We start from the raw sequence: 24,679 nt of genomic DNA on the forward strand, positions 1-24,679 counted from the left end.
ATCGGCTGCCTCTCTTGGTTCTGTGTGCATTCAGGAGGCACCGCGGTGACATGCATTACAAGGCGGTGGTGCAGGGGAGCGCTGTGATTGGGCCAAACCGAGGGTGTGTCCGCAGCGTGGGGATTTCTTTTTTTTTTTTTCCACAGACGTGAATTGAGTAGGAGATTCCAGTCCGTGTGGTTAAGACACCACTGCCGCGCATCTCCGTGAGCTTTAGCAGAACCCCCAGTGTGAAACTGTGGGAAAGATATGATGGAAAATAATTAAATTAATTGTTCTCGTGCGGCATGGTTCTAACGTCTCCTTTACGAGTGATTTAAGATGCCTCGTCGGTCCAGCACCGTCATGTGTTTAGCTAAACATAGATCACTTAGGTCATTTAGGATAAGATTGACTGGGAAACTAAAATGGGTTTAGGTGATGGCATTGACAGTCTTCAGGATCTGGGTTTAGACTTTATTACGGCCACAAATATTATTTTATAATTACAAACATATCGTAGGCTCACTATATCGCATAGCCTATATATCGAAATAAATGGAATATAACATATTGGCATAGAATATGTAAATAGTTCCAAGGGGCATTGATCAAAACGCACTGCTCTACACAGGGCAAAATATGCTTTGTCCGCACAGAACGAGGACGCCCTCCAGCCTGTTGTCCGCATCCAGACCGTAACCATGTTGACGTTAGGATGCATTCGTAGACGAGATGGGGGCAATGAATTGAAGTCCTAAGAGTGTCATCCCTTGTTCAGCTCCAATTCGAACACTATAAGATTTCAAAGATGCGTTTTGGGAGTTGTAGGAAGGGTTGGCCAACAACATCAACATCCCCCCTGCTGCCCTGTCGGACTCAACTCATCTACTCACACACTCGCCCCTTCTTCGTTGTGTCCAAGGGTATGCTCAAAGGCACTTCGTCACAAAGATAACGCATAGTTCAGCGTGCGCTCTGTCCCTTTTAGGCATTGAGTGACGATAAGAACAACCTTTTTCTTGGCTGGTCTTAGTAGGCTACAATCGTTTAAGTGGATGTTATGTTGTTGATATCGATACATTATATTAGTTGGTAGGCTACTCCCTCCACAAACACACACACACACACACACATACACACACACACACACTCACACACGCGCGCGCGTGCGTGCGCGCACACAAACACATACGTGCACGGACGCATGCTCGCTCACGCTCACACACACACACACACACACACACACACACACACACACACACACACACACACACACAGAGCCTAAACAGCGCGCGTACTAATGACTACCTCTTCATGGCTGCAGTTTTATAGAAGAATAAAAGGGGGGGACATTCACTATGGGCACGCCCCCTAAATCCTGTTCGCGGATGTCCGTGTCTCTGATTGGTTGCGGCGCAGCGACCAACACCTGCTTAACTCCTTCATCTAAATTGACACCCGGGCTTGGAGAGAGAGATATAGGAAGCAGCATCCACTCGTTGCTGCTCCACTCGCTCCAACTCCCTACCCCTGAGACACACGCAGCCGGCCTCACGGGGAACACTCTACATAAGAGAGGCTGTAGAACTGCTACGCCGTTTTACCGCTTCACCCACAGAGAGTTTTGAGGGACATTGATGAGGACACAATCATGTTGCTGAAGCTGATCACCGCCTTGCTCGTTCTCACGGTGTTTGGGAACGTAGTGGGGCTGGATAATATCGACCTCCATGACAGCCCCCCCGAGAAGCCCGCCAGCCAGAAAGGACGCCTCTCGCTCCAGAACACAGGTAAGATAAGATGAATATGTGCTACATTAAGTGTGTGTGTGTGTCCGTGTGTGTCCGTGTGTGTGTGTGTGTGTTTTGACAGCATTGGGTCGACGTTGTGCTGTCACTGACCACACATCTCACCGTGAAAACAGATTGTGTTTGCACGTGCGATCTGATTCCAGCTATTTCTAATGCTAATGTTGTTTACTTAAATATAATGATTGCGTTTGGTTTTTTTCTTCTTTCTATCCTACCTGGAAGTCGATATGTTGTAAATAATCGGAGACGGGAATTCAATATGTTAGTTAACTATTAATAGAACGGCCCAAGGTAGCCTAACAGGTAATGAAATCGGCAGCACATTGAGGTGTGTGCGTGTGCGTGTGTGTGTGTGTGTGTTTGCCCGTGTGTGTATCTTTGCCAGTGCGTGTGCGTATATGTGTGCCCATGCGTGTGTGAGCGTTTCAGGGCATTGGCGTGTACGACTGTAGGCTACTAGTGCCTATTTGGAGTTTCTGTGTGTTGCATATAGTATATTGGCACGTTAGATAATCCTCAGTAAAGTTTGACAGCATGTATGCTCGTTTGACTATCGTGTTGACTATATGCAAACCACACATACGCGTGTATGTGTGTGTCAACCGAAGTCGATTGATTTTTGTAACTCTCCGCGGTTAGATTGGCAGTTCACCGGTAACAATCATATGCATCGACCATATCGCTTTAGTTTACTATCGGACCTGACAGACCTATATGTTCTCGTAGCCCATATCACGTGGTTCTGTTTACTCTTCGCTTTGCAATACGGAAACGCAGTAAATCAAATCTGACCACAAATGACTGCGTTGCCCCGCACCTAAAATCTTTGTCAAATAATGAAATAAGATTTTCAAGGAGCCAACGGTTATTCTACTGTTGTCGTCGTCTCCCCTCCCTTACACGGGACACTTCCGACGCAGGCTTAACAGTAGTACGGTCCACTGTACACACTGTTACCACCGATGCGTAACGCAATGCACGTTGCGAGCAACGATGCGATCCAAGCACATTCCCGCGATGCCAACACAAGCATAACCCACCAGCGGCTCACTTTTGCTGCCCACTACAAGTTAACTAAGTGCCTGCAAACCTCCTAAGCAGTGCTCCTCCTCTCGAAGCTGGCTTTAACACAGGCTCTTTGTTGACAAGCATAACCCCTGAATCAAATGTAAATGCTGAATTGCTGTGACAAAGTAAAACCAATGTTTTTGTTTTTGTTTGATTCGATTTTTTACAATTGCCCGGTGCGCTGCCCACTTTAGACTGATTATAACATTAATGAGTTTTTCTCATGCCCACCCGTTAGGTCTGAGTTAAATCACCCATGTTTGATTACACTCAAGTCAACGCTTTGTCAAGTGGATTATTATAGCCTAAAGGATTTGTGTTTCACATTAAACCTCCTCCCGCTCCCCCTCTTTTGTGATAAATGTAAAATCGTTAAGTTTGAGTGAAGAAAGATGTTTCCAAAGATGTTGGCAAACTCCTCTGGCTCGCCCCAAGAACACGTTGTGCACCATAATATAAACAGCCGACAACGGGGTGTTGATCTGCTTTCACAACATTTTGTTTTCTATTCCTCTCCACTCCATATGTTAGCATACAGACTGCAACCAGCACTCGCTAGGTTGGGAGCAAAATCTCCCAACCTTTTTTGATATTTAACTTGTCACCGCAGCAACGAGTGTGGTAGTCGTGTGAGGCTGTGAGGCTTCTCCTCTAATGGCAAACGTGTTGCTACACACCTAGTGAAGCGACCGAGCTAACGTGTGTGTTTATTGTCCCTCCTGGGGAAGTGTGTGGAGGCCCTATCTGCAATGCAGCATCCTATCTGTCGCCTTGGCGGTGCAGACAGAGCCTGGCGCAGAATGACACATTCATATCTCTGTCCCCCAGCGCTCCTCTGCAAGACCAAGCTCTGAAACCACTGCTCCACACGCACACACTCACAGAGAGACATGTATATGCATGCACATACACTTAGCCACACTTGCATATAGATACTTGTGCACACTCATGCATATGGACACATCCACTCTGCTAAGAGTAAAAAATGACACCAAACAAACCCGAAGAGTGAATTTGACTTGGCTGTGTGTGTGTGTGTGTGTGTGTGTGTGTGTGTGTGTGTGTGTGTGTGTGTGTGTGTGTGTGTGTGTGTGTGTGTGTGTGTGTGTGTGTGTGTGTGTGTGTGTCCAGCGGAGATCCAGCACTGTCTGGTGAGCGCGGGGGACGTGGGCTGCGGCGTGTTCGAGTGCTTCGAGAACAACTCGTGTGAGATCCGGGGTCTGCAGGAGATCTGCATGACGTTCCTGCACAACGCCGGAAAGTTTGACTCTCAGGTAATGGAGTGCACCCCCGTGGCCCTCATCCCCCCTCCCCCCCCTTGTGCTGCGTCACGCGCTCGCCATGCGGCCCGCTGACGTGTTTACGGCCCTTTAATCACGATGAATAGTTGACTCGCACTATTTGTTCCCATCAGTGTAACATTCAATCTTCCTGCCAAAAGGGATTTGGTTGTTTTTTGTTTTTTTAAAAAGTACACACACGCAGAGACACACACACACACATACCCATATACACACATACTCACAGACACACAGACACACATACACACAGGCACAGGCACGCAACCTTACAGAACATCTCTTTCGTTCACTGGTGCTGGGTGTGTGTGCATGCAGCCCGGGCCAGGGTTAGCCAGCTGGCCGTCTTCCATGGTCATCTCCCCTTTCATTTGGTTAGACGAGGGCCCTGGTCCAGCCCTCATTCACCCGGGCCCCGCAGCGCTCAACGTGTCCGTCAGCCTCACATATTGGCCCCATGGAGAACCCAGGGGTTAAATTTAGCCCATTTTATTAGATGGTTATATGCTTCAGTAAAATCGTACACCCCCTATTTCGCCACGAGCAGCTTCTCAGAAAGTCTAGCTTATACTCTCTAACAAAATTTTGAGTGTATCAAGAGCACAGAACACACACACACACACACACACACACACACACACACACACACACACACACACACACACACACACACACACACACACACACACACACACACACACACAGTAGGTGCTCACAAGTAACACAGTTACATTAATGCAATAACCGACCAACAATGAAAAGGTCGCTTTTGTGTTGAGCTCATGGAAAAAATTCCTCACAATCCTTGCTATGAATTCCATGCGGTCATCAGCTGCAGAACCCCAGACTTAACGGCCGTGAATCTGTGTGTGTTTGTTTGTCTGTGTGTGGGTGTTGGTGTTTGCGTGGCCACATGTGTGTGGATTTTTGTGTGTGTGTGTTTGTGTGCACGTGTGTGCTGCAATGCACAGGGAAAGTCCTTCATCAAAGATGCTCTGAAGTGCATGGCCCACGGACTCCGGCACAAGTTCAGCTGCATCAGCAGGAAGTGTGGATCCATCAAGGAGATGGTGTTCCAGCTGCAGAGGGAGTGCTACCTCAAACACAACCTCTGCTCCGCCGCCAAGGAGAACGTCGCCGTCATGGTGGAGATGATCCACTTCCAGGACCTCTTTCCTAAAGGGTGAGTGTGCCACACACGCTTACATGCGCCTGCATGTGGTGTTCCCCTAGCTGCCCCTGCCTGCCATCACACAGAGCCACGCATGGCTATGCCTGCATGCCAGCACACATAAACTCAAATGCGTACACGTCATGCAGTAAATGCTTCACTTTATCCCCCCGCACCACCATTAACTTTGTTATTTTCCGGTACCCATCCTGGTTTCCTTGTTGTGCTCTGCGGTACATTCAAAACCGTCGAGGCATTGTGTCTGTTGTTTATAGTCATGCTGTGTTTGCAGGTGCAGTGTATGGATACATGATGTTGTGATTGAGTTTGTTTTTGTATGTTTGTGCGCAGGCCGTACGTGGAGCTGGTCAACATCCTTCTGAGCTGCGGCGAGGAGGTGAAAGAGGCGTTGACCCGCAGTGTGCGTCTACAGTGCGAGCAGAACTGGGGCGCTCTGTGCGACAGCCTGAGCCTCTGCTCCTCCCTGACTACTCCCGCGGCCCCGCCCGCCGTGGCCCCCGCCTCGGACCACCGCCGGCAGCACCCTGACCCCGACCACCCACGCCCGCCTCGGCAAGGAGACAAGGACAAGCCCGGCAAGGGCGGTTTGAACGCCCACCCCCGCAACCGCAGCCAGGGTCCCCGCCGGCAGAGCCCCGAGGCTGGGCTGGTGTCGGAGCAGGAGGGCCCAGGGGCCGGGGACATCCGGAGGTGAAGAACCCAGGTGCTCCACCTTCCCTCTCCCTGAGCAGAAGGAAGCTCCCCTTACACATCCCTCTCCAGTCATTCCAGAATTCCCCCCTGGTGGTCAACTTGCAGGGTCGTTGTGGTGTAGCTCATACCGTTATGCCAGATTGCTTTGGTTTTCCGTTCATGACTGAATAATTATGATTATTGTTAGTATCCTTAACTTGTTTCAATTGACTAGAATTATCTTGGCTCTCGTATAGCGTTTCTTAAATCCTACTTACTTGCGTATGATTTGATTACAATTTGTATTATTTATTTTATCCTTTATGCAATGTTTAAATATGAAAAATGTACATAGAAATATACTTATCTATATTTATATAAACCTGTATAAATACAGTTAACAGATGCAGTACTGATACGCTATATACAGAATTGTATATAGTATCCTGTCCAATCACACGTCCCAAGCCTGTAGATATGTACCATACAGGGTTAAATACAAAATTGTACAGGTTTGAAGTCCAGTTCTGGCACATAGCAGTATATATAGCCCGGCGTGAGAGTCTATGGCCATAAGCGGCCACAGACTTGTAGTAAAGTGTTGAAGTGAAATGGCACTCCAAACAAGAATGCATATATTATACAAACGATATGCTGTTATAACTTAAGATTTAACTCGGACACCACTTTCTGAAGCTTCTCCGAAGGCGAGACCAATTTAGGAGAGAATAAGTAACCATCAAATTTTTCAACAACCTCTGGTTCGAAAATGGTTAGTTATACCATCAAGAATATCCATCTTTGTGAAAAACAGAATGTTAATACACGGTAATTCAAGCTGACCACCCCTGTGAAACGAACACTGAGCAGAAATATCTTTGGAAACTATTTTTGTGACGTTGATGGTTAACTGTTATTTCACGGTCATATTCAAGAGACCGGTCCGTATAAGCTATGTGTTTGCTCTTCCTCCTCCTGATTGCTTGTTATCATCCAATGGCAACACGGAGAGGAGGAGTCATGGCACCACTAAGTCTCCACAGTGATCCTCACATGTCGTCACATGGCAACCTCTAGTGTGAACTCTCTAACGCATATCAAGGTGCCTAGACATGTGATAAGGCGATTCATCTGAAGGAGAAACGGGTGATGGGATGCGACCAGGAGGGGGGGGTATGTCTGTCGCTCTCAGCAGGGGTTTGCTGATTTAGATCCTTTTTTTTTCTATTTTTCTTTTTTTTTTTTTTTTTACTCACAACGTTTGGCTTCAGAAATCCTACTTGGAATGCATATCGGTGACATTTTGGCACAGTGCAAACAAACAGTCAATACACACACACACCCGGTCAATAAATAATTACTCTTGAGTCTTTTCTGTTTGTGCTTGTCTGACAAATAACCGAGTCCACATGACCAAATTTGACTATTTCCTCCTCCTCTGGCCTGGTTCTGGGTCTCGGTGCTCGAGATGCCACTGGTCTCCAGCTCTCCTCCTTATTAGCTTGTATTCCTGCGGAACCATCTTCCCTCCGACGCGGTCCGGGCTAGACTTGAAGGCATGCTTGTGTCCCTCCCCCCCCCCACCCCCGACCCACCCCTCCATCCCTCCAGAACCACAGCCCAGCGAAGACCCAGGAAAACTGGGTTAAATCCACAGACAGCAACCCATGGTGCTGTTATTCTAAATGTTATATTTACCAAGGCCACCAGAGAATTCCTCTGGTCTGTGGCCAGCGGGCCAGACGCGTAGCAGGCAACAGAAGACACCGGGGAGGCTCACAGCGTTGCTAACTCCACTAACTCTGCGTCCCTTGTCCCATCATACGATTCTCCGTTCTCTCCGTTCTCCCCCCCCCCCCCCCCCCCCATCCCCTTGTTTTTTGATTCCCGCTTCCAGGCACTTGGCAGCCATTTGACCATTTTAGGGCCGTCACATGCTGTGAATGTTTTCTATCTTTGCTCCGCATGTTGTAGTAGAAGTCACGGTGGTTGCTGAGACTAAATGCGGAGACTAGTTTACATGTTCTGGCTCCTCTTGAGGGGGGTCCTAGTTGTACTTTCTTAAAGAGGACATCTGTCCTAAGCTTTTTACTATACGTGCCCCGATCGAGTGAGAGACTTTTTTCTGGGTGTGGGAGAGGTTTTAAGGGGGGGGGGGGGGGGTGATTCGGGGCGGAGGAGTCATTACCAATGTTTTTTTTTGTTTTGTTTTTTTTACTTTCTAATGGCTAATTCTTCTTTCTTTCTTTTCCTTTTAAAATGTTGGATGTTGGGGTAATCCCCAGGATTTATGAAACATAAGCTAATCGTTTTGAGAATGTACTGTAAGTTTGTAAATTGACAATTGTTTTAAGTTTGCATTAATAGGTTTGATATTGGCTCTTGTAATATCCTGATTTAACTTTTTTTTCTTGTTTTGTTTTCCTAGGGAAATAAATGAACATGTCTCTCGCCCGTCCGTTGTTGTTAGCTCTCCATCTCTGCTTGTCTTCTTCTTTTCCCTCTCTTTTCTTTGAATCTTTATTGAATGTGTAGTCCGACATAATGTGCTCTCTACGTGGTCCTGAAGTCACACTAAGACCAGGGGCCCACATGATCATAAACTCTTTAATGACTTAATGGCAAGTTCATTTGTATCTCTTATCATTAAAACATTTTTTTTTTCTTTTGGCCTGTAACTTCATTTGTTTTTGTTTTGCTTTGAATGTGTTATTGTAAGCACCAGTGATAAAAAAAAAACAACCAAGTACCGATATTTGTAACAGAATAATAAAAACTACGTGGGTAGTATTTACCCTTCATTTGGTCATGTTGTTTGTGTGAAAGCCAACTTAGACAGATTGTGGAAAGATGAGTAAGTAGATAGGGTTGAGGTTAGTATTTTCTCCTTTCAGATAGATAGACATAGAAAGATGGTTGGATAGATAACAATATATATATCGAATATAGATCCAGTTACCATAGATTTCTCTGAATCCTATCAGACTTTGAGGTTGAGGCTGCGTTTAAAGTTCCCCAGACTGGACAAGTCCAAGCCTATTGAGCAGGTCTAAACATTTACGTCATTGACTCTGGATTGTGTGAAATGCTCTGGCTCTATCAAGGACATCAGGTTTTATGAGATGCCAAAGCATTGTATATATCCTGAATAAATATTTAGATAACACTTAGACTTTGCAGTACAGGCTTCAAAATTAGACTTTTACTCATTCTAATGTTTTCAGGTACACGCCCAATGTCCAAATATGGGGATAATAAAATATCCTTCCCCTCATTTGTTTGTATTTAGGCCTAGATGTTTTTGCTTCAATGACAAAATAAAAATGTATCAATAGTAAATCTATTAAGATATAGGCCTAGCTCTAAGAAACAAGTTAATTCAAAGGCTGTTATTATATTGAAGGCTCATACATGACAGTATTAAGTGATTAGATAAGCACCTCAATGTCAAACCAACAGCTGACATCCTTCTCAATGAATAGCCTCTAAAGTACACTATAACAGCCAACTCAGACACTGGACGCCATGCCTGTACATGTTATGATGCCAAACGACCACGTGGTGGCATCCTTTCCCTACTAATCTGCACCTGATGACCAACCCGGGTGATGGTAAGAAAGGGGAATAGCATTACCTGGTATTCTATCGCTTGGTATTCAGTTGTTTCTTATTTAAATTGAATAATTATGTATTTCGTAGAGTTTTTACCACTTCCAAATATGGAAATAGATAAAGAAAAATAGGGGACACAACGCATTTTACAACGCAAACCTTGAGATATGAAACTATTGAGACTGTTACAAAGATATATGAGACATCGAATGTAGATTTGCTACAGTGCCTACTAGAGTTCAACGAAGCACCGAGTCCGACACAACAGCCTGGACAAACGTCTGCGTCCGAACAACCAGACATCGGCTTGCTGGAGCAGGTCGGTATGGCAACGCTGGAGTGATGACGATGTGGCCTGAAGAGGAGTCGTGTCTCTTGGCGAGGGGATGAAATCTGAGCCGTTGAGGTCCAGGTGCTCGCTGATAGCTGTCCGGGTGTTCCGGTGTTGACTAATGAATGACTGACCTCCGGGTTCCAGGGATGAATATTTTAAGGACTTTTAGAATGGGGGGGGGGGACATTTTAGAATGTAGCGTCGTGTTGTGTTCGATTCGCTTTCTCGTGTTCGCCCTCAGGGTACATGTTGTTTTTTATTCTGTGATTGTTATTGGTAGGCCTATTTTTGTTTTTTATTACTGTGTAGGCTATTTGAAGGAAATTTAAATGTAGGCTATCCATTCCCGACTGCTGCATTTGATTGTTTGACATAATCATTTTACAGTTTATATCTTAAGCTGATGCAGGATGTTGTCAGGGTGGTGGTCACAATAGTAAAACATTAAAGCTTGACAGGTTTGGTTCTCTTGGGATTTCTAAGTCTGCTGCACTCGAAAAAAATAGATTTTTTTCTCCTTTAAGAATATATATTTTTAATATACAGCCACACACAACCACACACACACACGCACACACACACACACGTATCCTAGCATTTGGTGGCATTTAGTTTGCTAGGGCGATACGACACACACAAACACACACCCACAAACACACACACACACACACACACACACACACACACACACAATTGATGATTTGAGTATGCTTCTCCGAAACTACTAACTAGCTATGCTGGGAACCAATGTCTTACATGCAAAAAAGGGAAGGAAGATTAAAACTTGTGGCTTAGCCAGAGCATGGCTGGAAGTACCCGGACAGTGCCTGCAGCACAGTCAAATAAGACCTACATTACAAAGAAGTAACTCGCACAAGGCTAACAATACTTACTTGACCCATGTGAACACAAGTTTCTTGCTGGCCAAAAGTGTTCTCGCTATTTCTGCACCGTGTTATGAGCCATTACTGGAGTCAGCCCCATAATGTTGGTGCTAGCACTAAGCTCAGGGCCAGGAGCCGCCCTGAGCCAACCACATTCATGAAAGACCCTACTGTGACTCCTTTCTCTTCACTCCTGGTAAACATTCATTATTCCAAGAAAACAATGTATTTGGGTTAAAGTGCCCCTTTTTACAACCAGGTGTGATATTAATTAGTGTAGATATACTCCCCTAGTGGCATCACTCATGGGAGTTTCAAATCCATATATGTTAGATAGATCAACCGACACCAGCCTAGCCATTGAACTGTACCAACTGGTATGCTGATATATTTGGCATACATATGGGCGGACCTGTTAATGCAGGTCTTGATCATGGGAAGACATTTAGTGTCCATACACACACAGCCAACTTCCAACCATCTTCTGTGAAACAATAGGGGAACCTCATTCAAAGCCACAAAGGGAGAGTCTCTCTTTGTTGCAGCAAATTACATCATACAAAGAGAGTTTGCACAAAAGGCTGAATGAGTCAAAGACTGATGAAATAATAAAGATCACAGAATTGATGTGATTCAATTAAGAAGACTATGTGTATCAAACCGTAACTCTTGTTGTAAATGTCCTGATCTCTATAGCTCTCAATGTGTCTTCTCTGGGCTGGGATGCTTTAGGTCCAAAGGTACCATGCACAAGGGCATCAAGATACTGACACACTGTCTCGTTCTCACTGACCACATGTACTAAGGTTAAGGGCTGAGACTTTGTGTCATCGTTTAACAGAAACTTTAGTCCAACACAACTAAGAAATGGGGTTGAAAACAATACAAGTAAACAATCAATATGGGAGCTTAACTACAGCTTCAGTAGTACTAGTTGTTGGGTAGTTATTATAAATTGAAATAGGATCATGAATATGTTACGTATTTATGCCTGGGAGATGCCCGATGACATCAATTATATCATGAGTTAACAATACCATCTCAACAGTCTAACTGTGGGTCATCAGTGATGTATATGAAAATAGTTATCAGACTTTAACTAGTTATCCATTCTCACTTACGTTTCAAACCTCACATTTGATCACTCTCAGGGTATATTTCATGACAATTCAATACCATTCAAAGTCAATAAATGATTATTAAGAATGATTTTAAGCTCTAGTAAGTATTACCTAGCCTTAGACATACTAGTGTTACACTATAAAAACCATGAGGCCAATCAGTGAATAACACTGTTTGGAATATTTATTGGCTTTAGATCAGAGGGTGGAGAAGTACACCATACAGATAGGGTTCAGTTGATGCTTCTGTTCTTTAAAATCGTAGTGTGTATATCTATAAATGAACCTGATAAGAGTGTTTGTGATGGGCTGCTCTGCCCTAAGGGGGAGTAACGCTGGGACAAGCAGGCCGTAGCTAACAAGGAGGGCAGTGTTCCACATGTCTCATAAGACTGAAGCATAAGACTCTATGTGAGCTCATCCTGTAACCAAGAAAGATCCCCCCTTCCCCCCCCCCAACAAACACACACACACACACACACACACACACACACATACACACACACACATGCACACACACACACACACACACACACACATACACACACACACACACACACACACACGCACACACACACACACACACACACACACACACACACACACACACACAGTAGTGCGGTAGTAGTATTAGTTGGTATTGTTAGTTGTATTACTATTTTTATGACCATCAACTATGAGTTATTGCTGTGAGTAGGACATGATGTTTTCCCTATGAGTGTGCATGTTAGTATGTGTGCGTGCTATATGCATGTGTCTGACTGTGTGTGTGTGTGTGTGTGTGTGTGTGTGTGTGTGTGTGTGTGTGTGTGTGTGTGTGTGTGTGTGTGTGTGTGTGTGTGTCGTATCGCCCTAGCACCGAACAAAATGCCACCAAATGCTAGGATACGATGTGGTAGCAGTGAGTAAAGGGAGACAGAACAGGCTGCCGTAGCTCGGAGCGACTGAGGCGAAATGCATCAAGCTCTGCAGCTCGATTACAAGCCAAAAATAGCAGCGGCTTATTTTTAATGAGATTGCATCGCCGCGCTGCTGTGGGTTCGGTTTTTAGCTGTCAAACAAAGGGTGTCATATAATCTATCTATCATTTCTCTTTATCAATCTCATAGATGTATTGATCTTGGTTTACTGTGGGCTACATCTATTACCTATCTATTTATCAATCTCCACTGTATTCATCTCATAGAACTAGATTGCAACTGTATATCTACCTATCTACGATATATATATCTCGAATGCAGGCCTACTGTGTCTACTGTCTCTATCTATCTATCTATCTATCTATCTATCTATCTATCTATCTATCTATCTATCTATCTATCTATCTATCTATCATATCATTTCAAGTTATCTATGTTTTATACGCTAAACTCTCTTTCTGCGGATGCAGTAATGGAAAATAATCATTCAAACTACTACTACTCCTCTCGAAGAGAATATCTTTGGTTCCGAATGTCTTGATTTCCCTACCGCACATTTACAACAAGCATTAGGGTTCACATCAAAATTCCCGTGTGGCTTTGATTGCACAACTCTAATTCTCATTCAAATGAAGATCGATGGTCAAGAAAATGTTACTTGGTCCGTGACTTTATATTGCTTTATTACACCCCTTGCGTGTATCCGAAGGCATCCATATTTGGAAAGGCAACGTCTTCAATATATTTGCCATTCATTGAAAAGGAGTGCTGTGGGCGTGTCCTCGAACCACATATCCAATTAGATGTGATTCGTCTGCAAAAGTGGGCGGGGATGGAAAGGGAACCCCTAGTAGATTCGGTCCGGGGCGGGGCTAGAGACGGAAGTGTTTCCCGACTGGCCCAGCTGTCATTTAGCAGAGAAGAGACCATTTACACCGGCTGCCCACGAAATGCAGAAAGGGGAAAAAAGCTAAGAGTATGGCAACATCAAAACGATAAGGTCATGTCACCAAATTAAAGGTAGTTATGCTCGGTCTATTTTGTGATACTCACGTTTATCAATCTAATTGAGGCGAAGGCAGAAGTACCCATTTTCAGAGCTACTACGATGCGAAGGATTGGTAAGGCTTGTATGACATTGAACATACAGGACACGAAACCGAAGAGGTCGTTTAAAGAGCCATACACCCTTTACAACTTGTGTCCTGGAAAACTCGACCGTCCTGCAACCGATATGGCTTTCGATTGCATGCCTTTTATGAACAACGTCGTAGCGAATTGTGCGAATATTTCCCGACGTTGTTCCACAACGACGATAAAAACGTACATAAACGTCGGTGTGGTAGCGAATAGGATATCGTCCTAGCCTATTGGCGTGCAGGGAAAGGGAACTACCCGATTTTCTGAACAGGCAAGAAACGTCATCAACATTTTCCTCTATTTAAACGGTCGCGAATGAAGAGGTCATTGCTTAAAAAAGGGCAGATTTATTCGGTAGGTTTCATCGCATTGACTCGTCGACTTCGCTTTAGCGTTTACCGATGCGTCGCGGTGCACGGACGGGCTACAAAATCGTGAATTGCAAACGGAATGATTCATATGGCACATGGAAGGTGGCGGAGCAGCTGTTAGCTTGTTACTAGCCGCATAACGACCTTTGGAGACGTCGTCTTCACTAGCTCAAGCTGTTAGCTGCGTTCGTCGTCAGCCTATGGTGGTTCGTTTGGGTGTTTTCCACGTTGGCTTACAGTGACAGTAGTTTCTCATCTAGGCCTACCGCTTGCTAAACGAGTCAATGATTTAATCTCATTGATTGCATCACAAGACTAAGCAGGGTGCAGCTCTCGCCGAGCCGCTGCAGTTAGTGCAGCTTGTTTTTAAGCAAAGGCCAAATTTAGGTGTTACAACACCCATTGCGTTATTTTCCTCCATCCATCTTACCCCTCTCCCTCTTCTGTTATTACAGGGTAAAGAAGAAACGTCGAAGGCAACAAAAAAAAACGTTTTTGAGGATTTCTCAGCTATTATAAATGGGGGACTACGGGTTTGGAGTTCTGGTGAAGAACGGCAGTGGTAACAAGTCTGCTTTCCCTGTAAGGATCCCTCCACACCTCCAGCCCCCTCACCACCCTTCCAACCCTCCCAGCCCCCCTTCCTTCGTAAATAACACCTGCTCTTCCAATGGGGGCAGTGCTTGGCTCTTCCCTGCAGTAGCCCAACACAGTAACATGCAAGATGAGATTCTGGAGGCTGACAAGTCCAAGGCGTTGGACCTCCAGGACATGCCGGAGAAGTCTCAGGGTCAGACCCAGTGCCTCGCCCCGGCCCAGCAGGAGGCCGGCAGTGGTCTAGGGGACCTGGAGGGAGGGCTACCTGATGACACGCTGGAGAAGGGCTCCTTGGAGAGCAGCGCGGGGAAGGACAAGCTTAGGATGGAGTCGCCAGTGCTGGGCGGGTTCGACTACCAGGACACCCTGGGGATGGGCACTAGCTGTGCGCCCTCCACCTCGTCCACCTCCTCCCTGACGAGCTTCAACAACTGGTCCGCCGCCGTGCCGTCAAACCCCTCCTCAGTGGTGGGCGAGGACGTGGGAGGGTTCTTCGGTCCGGCTGGCTCCAACTCCAACGGCCCGCCCCTCCTCTTCCAGAACTTCTCCCACCACGCCGGACCAGGCTTTGGCGCCGGGGGCAGCTTCTCCCCACAGATAGGGCAGGTGTCCCAGCACCACCCCGGCCCTCCGCCGCCCCACCCTCAACACTACCACCCCCACAGTCAGGGCATGCCACCCCAGCAGCACCGTCGCTCTCCTGCGAGCCCTCACACCCCACAGCCCTCTTTCCCTCAACACCCCCACCGTGCCGGGGCGTTCACCCAGCTGCCCCACCTGGCCTCTGCGCAGAGCAAACCCCCCTCCCCCTGGGGGAACTACCAGAGTCCCTCCACCCCCAACTCTACATCCTGGAGTCCCAGTGGGGGCTACGGTGGTTGGGGAGGAACCCAGGGGGTCCGGGACTATCGCCGGGGCCTTAACGGGGGACTGACGGCCCTTAACTCAATCTCTCCTCTGAAGAAGTCCTTCCCTAGCAACCAGGTAAACACCAACCATGCGGATTTGCATTTTTTGAATGTGAAATTCAACCAGCAAACCTAGTAGTTTTGATCAATAGCTCAGCTTGAGTCTCTCATGCTAATTGGTTGAATTGCTCGATAAACATGCAAATTCTTTATTTGTACATGGTTGATGATTGGACATACTACAGAGGCCAAATGTTATATTACTCATCCATTTAAAAAGTAACAAAACTTGCTCTTTAGATGCCCTCTCAGAAGTTCCCCAGGAACGGATCTGGGTTCAACCACAGATCCTGGACTGAGGACACGATGGGCCGCAACGACAGCGGCTACCCTTTTCAGGTGAGAACAGAAAATGGCAGCTTATTTGGAGTAAATGTTCTTTACCATATACCTACCAGGACAATGGTATGTTTGATAGGGATATACCAAGGCTACCCAAGGCCGATATGAATTTGGGTGGTTGTTTTGACACAGGAACACAAACGCATGGTATGAAAATATATATTTTTTTCGAATGAAATGGCACAAAAAACGTCTTCAGTTAATATCAGGCCATTTAACCAACAGTACACATTTTGGCTGATATCAATCATCGAACACCAGTGTCCGATATAGCTTTGATGGGGCCTATGGCCCCTGGCTTTAAGTCGCCCTTTTGTATCTCCCACTTGAGAAATAGTTTTTACCATTTCAAAATTTGGATCTGTTTCAATTCAACAGAGTAGTCTTTGTTGAAAAGACAGACCAAGATTCATTAACAATCAAATACTCTGCCGTTTGACAATAGGGCCAAGCCGAAAGTCCCACTTTCGGCTTGGCCCTACTGTCTTTTTAAGTCGCAGTCGTCAGAAGGCTGGTGATCTTGTGATCATGTGGTCGCCTCACTTCTCAACACGACTAGTGTTGAATTTTCCTCACATTTTAGTATATACGACCCCTTTGAGATGCGTAACACAGAGTCGCAACACCCTCCTCCGCCCTCCACTCCTGACCCTCCTCCAGTGGATGGCTTAATCAGGCGGGTCGTTGTCCTTATCTAATATAATCAATTCATTATTTAATTGAATACATCAAGCCACTGTTGGTTGTGTACACATACTTTGGTGACCAATGTTGTGTAAGCCACACAGTACTACTTGAACATGTGTTTAGGGAATGGTTCCCCCGTTTTGCATTGCACACTGGTCAATACATGTTTGGTGTCAACCAAACATGTATTGTATTGACCAACCCACCTTGTTCCTTCATTCTGTGCTGCTTCTTCTTTGATTTTATTGAACAGCAGGCTTATGTTTTTTTCTTCCTCCTACAGCAAGAGAGAACCCGCTCCTTTGATGGTTTCAGCATGCATTCTCTGGAGAACTCTCTGATTGACATTATGAGGGCTGAGCAGGATTCCTTGAAAGGTTGGTTTTCCTTAGCAGAGATTTTTTCTTTCTTCTTCATACGGTAAAATTGTAATGGTGGAAGAGATGGTGGTCACATGCCATTGATAGCCGCAGGCCTGAAGGGGAATAGTTCTGTAATGGAGGATATGGTTTGTTTTATTTTCATTTATTTTCCATAGTGCCATATCATTATTCAATTAAAGGGAGAAAATGAATGGGCTATCAGCAAATTATTTACTACTGTTCCTTTAGTTCCAATATTTTTTATATCGGCCAATAACATGCGTAGCAGAGATAGTTTTTTCTTGTCTGAGCAAGTAGTCAATTGATTGACATTGATCAACAGTTATATATTTGCTATATTGCTACTAGACTAAACTACTAGATGGTGTAGTTTTGTCTGCTCATCATGGGTGGGGATTTTCTATTATTGATATTTCATAGACCAAATTATTAATTCATTGACCATGAGCCATTGTAATCCTTCTTGAAACTGCCATCACTGAATGTAACGTAACGTTGGCACTCGATGAAGATCCCTGACCCATTCAATGATCGAGGAGTCTTCATGGCTGCTCGTATTGTTTCTGAGTGAACTCCATCCACATATCCGGTTGAAGGATGGTGTGTACGTAAATGGAGATGGTCTTTGTCATCTGGGTTACATTTCCTTTCTGCTGTCTCTCACAGGTCGCTATGGATTCACTCACCAGTCTGAAGGGCCCCTGCCTATGAATGGTATGTAAATAGCATTCATGCAAATAATTTGATCAAAAGGACCAGTGTTTTATTTGCAAGGATTCTGCACATTCTCCTGAAAACACACTGATTTGAACGGTGCTCTGTATTGTCTTACATGCAGCCAGGAGTTATGGCAGACGACGAGGTAAAGTGTGACTGTTTGTCCTTTTTAAAAGAAAGAAAATCCCTTGTTTGTCTATTTACAAAGCAGCCTTGACGGCTTCGTCAGCTGAGTATCTGGTTTTGCCTGTTTGTTTTGTATACAGGTGCCCTGGGTATGCCCTGCTCTAGTTGCTTCCCACAAGCTAGTGCTTCTAATGTAAATTGATTCATGTTAATTGTGTCATCAAAGGCAAAACCACCATTTTGATTTGGAAACCATGTTCAAATTCAAGCTGCTTTCATTCTCACTGTAATGGAGAACATGTGAATACCCTTTGCGTGGTCCAAGTCTACGTGAGCCTTATGAGTCGTTTCCTCCCCATCCCAGGCCACTCCTCTCTCTTCCCCATGGAGGACGAGCGCACCTTTGGGGAGGAGGAGTCTGGTGACCAGGGGCTGTCTGGCCTGGGCCCTGCTCACTGCTTCCCCCATCTCAATGGAGAGCGTGTGGAGCGTTACTCTCGGAAGGTCTTTGTTGGAGGGCTACCCCCGGACATAGACGAAGGTAAACACACCTGTTCCCACCACACTGAAACACAATGGCTAGAGAGGGTTTGTGTGGGTGAAAGGCAAATATTATATCATGTTGATGTATTTATTATTTATTTACCATAATAACATTCTAGTGTTATCATTAATAATATTGGCTAGAATTAGATTGATTATAGTACAGGCAGCAATTTATGCATTAATTTCCAAATATCGTGATGTATTATGGGAAGTGTGGGCTAAATGTGTTATACATTTATGAACTTAATATTGCTCAGAATATGTGTAAGATATAGATAGATGGATACATTTTGAATGTACTTTCAACACCTTCCGACACTGATTGCCATGCATCGGCTCTTTCCAGATGAAATCACTGCCAGCTTCCGTCGGTTCGGTCACCTGTTTGTGGACTGGCCACACAAGGCCGAGAGCAAGTCGTATTTCCCACCTAAAGGTGAGCTGGCCGGCCGGTATTCTGAGCAAACCTATCTTTTCCTTATTCCGCTCTAGCTGCCCGGCTCCACCTCTGAGGGGCGAATGTACGTGACCCGACTATCTTTTCTCCCAGGGTACGCGTTCCTGCTCTTCCAGGACGAGAGCTCTGTTCAGGCTCTGATTGACGCCTGCATCGAGGAGGACGGCAAGCTGTACCTCTGCGTCTCCAGCCCCACCATCAAGGACAAGCCTGTGAGTGTCTCGTGTCCGCCGCCGCTGTCTCTGTGCCAGGTCCTCTCTATGACAAAAGTGTTGTTTGGTGGTGGCTGCGTCAGTGTGTAATTATACATTTTTTATTATCATTATAAGTCTTGTTACTTTTAGCTGGCTGGCTTTTTATATATAACTCGGGATGGTTACTTATGCGTCATTGGCTGCTCCGTTTGCTCAGAGTTCAGCTTCAGTATTTTGGTTGCTATCTTGGACTTTTTTGTGTAAAAAGAAAATTAACAACCTAACCCCGGAAACTAATTGGAAAGATAACCTTCATCAACCACGATGCAGTAACGGACGCAGTAAACCAACCCTGGTTGCAGTAAACCAACCCTGATTGGTTTTCCGAGCTGGTGTCATAGTACAGCAAAGCAAGCCCCTCTTATGAGCTTTCTGCTGCCATGGCAAGACAACTACATTCGGCACACTCAAAATGGCTGCCGGATGTTGTTGACCCTGTTATGTAAATGAGCTGTGCTCAGAGTACAGATGCTGTGTGGTTGCCGGCTCATATGCTATAATAAGGTTTAGCCAATGGCTGTTTGCCATGGTAACCTAAAATCACCTTGGGTGTCAAATGCATCGTCAACATGTTAGTGCAGCATGCATACACGCAAGCATTTCTTTCTGTGCTCAGTAAAGCAAGTATACAATGCATGTACATCAGAATCATCATGTGCATCATTTTTGTAGGCATTACCTTTTCGTGGAATATTGAGGGAAATCAAGAGGAGAGTTGTATTACTGTGAAATCCTAAATCAACGTAGCTATACCGTTGCCTATGCAAATGAAAACTAGTGGCTGTGTTTAGCCACTTCTCACACAAGAAACTCTATGGCAGCAGTTTTAAACACAACAATACGTTCCATGTTGACTAGGGATGGGGATCGAGACCCGGTTCTATCAAGGACCCGGCTCCACTTTTTTCAAAACCCGAAAATCATTAACGTTTGGGCTTATCAATACCACTATCGAGTCCCGTCGTTCATTTATAATTTTTTTTGTCCCGTAGGTGCTGTAATGTAATGTTGTGTCCCTCGCGTCGCGTCACGGCATTTAAATCAAATCCGTCCAATCAATGGAATTGTAAGCAAACAGGTCTGGCAGTTAACTTTGCTCCCGAGGATGGGTGAACGGGCGAAAATCATTTATTGTAAAGGGGGGAACACAACCTCAATGGCCAAGCACATTAGCATTGTGCATCAAATGAAGACCAAATGCAGTACCTTCGACTGTCTCCGAGTTGAAAAGACTGTCTCCTCCTTCTCCTGTCGCACCACAGACGGGCCCGTCTTAATCATCCACTCAAACTACGAGTGGTAATCGCACACACAGACATTGTCGCTAGTCCCGTCAGTTAAAAGTAGTAATCCAATTGTGAAATCGGTGTTGTAATCAGCAGCATACAAGCTAGTTATCTTAAAAATTAAATAACGTTTCTGTGCTGCGTGATGATGTGTCGAGGTTGGCTCAGTAAAACGACTGTTAGGTTTTCATGATGCGTTCAAATGTAACATAAAGAAACGGTGAATTGAGCTTTTGGTGAGAAACATGAGTAATACTGTATTACTCATGTTTCTGTATTACTTATACAGTTGTATAGTCCTCTAATCATTTTAGTTTATATAACTAAAACTACTGATGTCAATATTTATTAAGAATTACATATTTAATTTTCCTCATCACTAAAAACACTTCGTATTTCCACCAATTAATAGAAAAGTATCGATAGTGGTATTGATAAAGACTCGGATCGTTAAGGAGTATCGAAAATGGTATCGATATCAATAAATATTAATGATCCCCATCCCTAATGTTGACACATAATTTCAATATTCATTACTAACCAATTACCACAAAACAAGGGCTACCAGCACAATATCTACATTTCCAATGCTCCGCTGCCTCCAAAAGGAAGGTGATCATTGTGATGTGACATAATGATCATTCTACCTCCTAGAAACAAGCATGAGAATGTTCTAGAATTCTAGAAGGTCCTGACATTTTATTCACTAGACTCAAAGCCCTCTTTGCCTATAATAGCCATCACCTATCATCCACCTTGCTGAACTTTTAGTTTCATGATATTAAATTACCCAGAACCCCGAAAAGGATATTCGGGGTAAGATATCGGGATGGTTTAAAAAATAGTATCTTTATTTTGCCTTTATTTTTCTAGTTACCTTGGTGTGATATGTTGGATCAAATTCCAAGTCTTAAACTTCTAACAGTTGATCTGAAATTTCAAATTGAGCTATCCACCTTACTGTATCAAGTAGAATGACCTCATGTTCCAGGAGGAACTTGATGTAGTATTTACAAACATTAACATATTGCGTCTTCCACAGAATAGGCACCGGAAATTCACCCTGGTCCAGATTACTATTTAACGGCATGTTTTACGTATTGTTCAAATTAAGCCTAATCTGTTAGCTGGCTGTGTCGTCAGATGTTATAGGTTCATTTTGATTGAAACTAATTTGTTTGTGGGTTTGTTGCAAATCTCTGTAGGTCCAAATCAGGCCCTGGAACCTAAACGACAGCGACTTTGTAATGGACGGTTCTCAGCCGCTTGACCCGAGGAAGACCATCTTCGTCGGGGGAGTCCCTCGTCCCTTGCGTGCAGGTAATATACAAGCAGAAGGTCAACTCAAGGTTTTTTCACACAATCTCAGAACATATTGGTGTTAAGACGAACCACTCTTTGTTTGAATGACAGTGGAGCTAGCGATGATCATGGACCGTCTCTATGGTGGCGTTTGCTACGCCGGCATCGACACGGACCCTGAGCTAAAGTACCCCAAAGGGGCGGGCCGCGTGGCCTTCTCCAATCAGCAGAGCTACATCGCTGCGATCAGCGCCCGATTCGTTCAGCTGCAGCACGGAGAGATCGATAAGCGGGTGAGTAACCACCTTTAGGTTCTTCAGAAGGGTCACCTTAAGCTTATCTTCTCTCTCAATCCTTGTTTTCACAAATGTATCCACACAAGATGGCGTCGCTTATTTTTGTCTTATATTTTGTATTTTATTTGCTCTCGCTTCTCCCCATTTACTGTTGACTATTTAGCAACTTGCATCAAATTCAGATGCATGCCATTCAGGGGTAGCTAGGGGTTGGCTCATCGGGACATTGGGGATCAAATTTGGCATCTCTTGTCTCAAGGGGTGAATACCCGACCAACCTGCTCCGTTTTGTCTTTAAATGTCCATCTTTGCAGTGTCCTCTTGTTTCTTGCCTTCATTTAATCTGTCGTTGCTTATCCTCTCGCTGCTGTGCAACCCCTTTTCCCTTCCTCTTCCCAGGTGGAAGTGAAGCCATACGTCCTGGACGACCAGCTGTGTGACGAGTGCCAGGGCACGCGCTGCGGCGGCAAGTTTGCGCCGTTCTTCTGCGCCAACGTCACCTGCCTCCAGTACTACTGCGAGTATTGCTGGGCGGCCATCCACTCCCGGGCCGGCCGCGAGTTCCACAAGCCCCTGGTGAAGGAGGGCGGGGACAGGCCACGACACATCTCCTTCCGCTGGAGCTAAGCAGACCGGGGGTGGGATAAGTTGGATGGATGAGGGGGCGGGTGGATTGCGGGTGGGGGAGCGCGGGGAGGTGCAATGGGAGGAGGGTTAAAGAGAAGGGGCAACTTAGGGAGGGGTTTCTGGGTTATTCTATAGAAATTAATGCACTTTTCTTTTGCTGGTTCCTTTTTTTTTTTTTTTTTAAGGAAAAAAAGACTTCAAAATGTAATTTAATTTATTTTTTTGACTTTTTTAATCAGGCCTTACAAAAATAAGTAATTGCTAAGAGAAAAAAAAAAGTGAAATCTCATTTATGTTTTTGAGTTTTAAGTTAAAGGTGTGCATGAGTTTCTGGATGCATTAGATTTGGAATTAGATGTTTTTTCTGATTAACTGTACCTTATTTTCTTGCATAAGCTGGCAAAGCTGCTTACATTTTTTGTCAAGAGTAACATACAATTTGAGTGAGGCGTGTCGTACCTAAATCAGTATAATGACTATGGAAGTTGCGTTTAAGGAGAGTGCATTTTGTTAGTTTTTTGCATGCAGGACTAGAGGACAACTGTACAACTTACCAAAGGTTGAGCGTAAATGGTTGGGTAGGGAAAGACTTCAGAGGGCTGGATGACTGGACTCTTCAAGCGGTCCAGATATATAGCATAACGCTACGTCATAAAACAACATCTCTGCTCAGTCCCGGCCACCCTCTTTTTTAGATTGTTGCAAGAGCTTTTAGGTCTTGGGTTAATACAAAAACTAACTAAACACTTTGTGACCAGAAAGGGCAAACCAAAGATTGGCCTACAACAAGTTATCAAAAGCAGATGTTGACCAGAGGGGATATATCAGGAGGGGCGGCGCATGCTTTCGTCGTCAAACAGAGGACCTTGTCTTTGAGTTTATGATCGTTTTGGGGGGGGGGGGGGGGTGGGGGGGGGTTCGGTGGATTAAGGCATAGCCCTCACATGGGCTCAGGTATTGGCAGTAGTATTTGCTCACTTTATATTGTCAGGGATATTAGCACTGGAAGCTAACATGCTAATGTAGTATAAACGAATGAGAATGCACAGCCCAGTCTCCCCTGAGCTGTCTTTTGGCGGCGTACCACTGCACGCTCCACCAGGACCGGCGCTTGTGTCACTGAGGTTGTGGTTGAATACAGTAGTAGCTGGACACTCTTTGAAGAATTTGCTGTCACAGAGATAAAGATATTATTTTATACATGGCCTGCTGATTTTTGTACAGTGTTTTTATAGCTGATTATTTTGTCATGAACATATATACATTTATTATGCACTACTTTTCTAAATATTTTTTTCAATAGTCATTTTAGGCACATTTTTCACAGATGGGAGAACTCCTTTTGCAATACCTCATTTTTTTCACTTGGTAAAAATAATTTTATACCTTTGTTACTAAGAGATCTGCATTTATGGTAAACTTAATTTAAAAAGAGAAAAATGATAATATAATTTTCAATTTAGCTTTTATATATTTAAGTGCTGATAAATCTCAGTTGTTTGGTGCATTGGTGTGATTCTGTAGAGGAAAAAAAAAAGATAAAAGGCTAGCGTTAGCCAACCGTATACAAATTCTTCTCAGTCCTAATGAATATAACTACAGGATCCTATGGCATGGCAAGATCTTTCTAAATGGATTTTGATAGTCTTGAAAATATATTCTGATATTTGCTTCTAGTCGTAGTTG

At 44.7% G+C, this 24,679-nt stretch overlaps 2 protein-coding genes across 2 annotated transcripts; both read left to right on the forward strand.

The window, feature by feature from the left end:
• Positions 1–1,633: 1,633 nt before the first annotated feature.
• stc2a (stanniocalcin 2a) lies at positions 1,634–6,045 on the forward strand (the record flags this gene model as incomplete). The annotated part of the gene is made up of 4 exons (XM_079744471.1): positions 1,634–1,772; positions 3,993–4,135; positions 5,131–5,342; positions 5,682–6,045. The coding sequence occupies 4 exons, from the start codon at positions 1,634–1,636 to the stop codon at positions 6,043–6,045; spliced, it is 858 nt and encodes a 285-aa protein (XP_079600597.1).
• Positions 6,046–13,791: 7,746 nt separating this feature from the next.
• LOC307082034 (cytoplasmic polyadenylation element-binding protein 4-like) lies at positions 13,792–23,010 on the forward strand. The gene is made up of 12 exons (XM_079745444.1): positions 13,792–13,914; positions 14,861–15,986; positions 16,211–16,309; positions 17,283–17,376; positions 18,049–18,096; positions 18,221–18,244; positions 18,590–18,766; positions 19,118–19,207; positions 19,322–19,440; positions 21,974–22,088; positions 22,182–22,363; positions 22,766–23,010. The coding sequence occupies exons 2-12, from the start codon at positions 14,925–14,927 to the stop codon at positions 22,991–22,993; spliced, it is 2,238 nt and encodes a 745-aa protein (XP_079601570.1). The 5' UTR covers positions 13,792–13,914; positions 14,861–14,924; the 3' UTR covers positions 22,994–23,010.
• The last annotated feature ends 1,669 nt before the right edge of the window (positions 23,011–24,679 follow it).

Source organism: Pollachius pollachius (assembly GCF_949987615.1).
Source record: "Pollachius pollachius genome assembly, chromosome: 10".
NCBI lineage: Eukaryota > Metazoa > Chordata > Actinopteri > Gadiformes > Gadidae > Pollachius > Pollachius pollachius.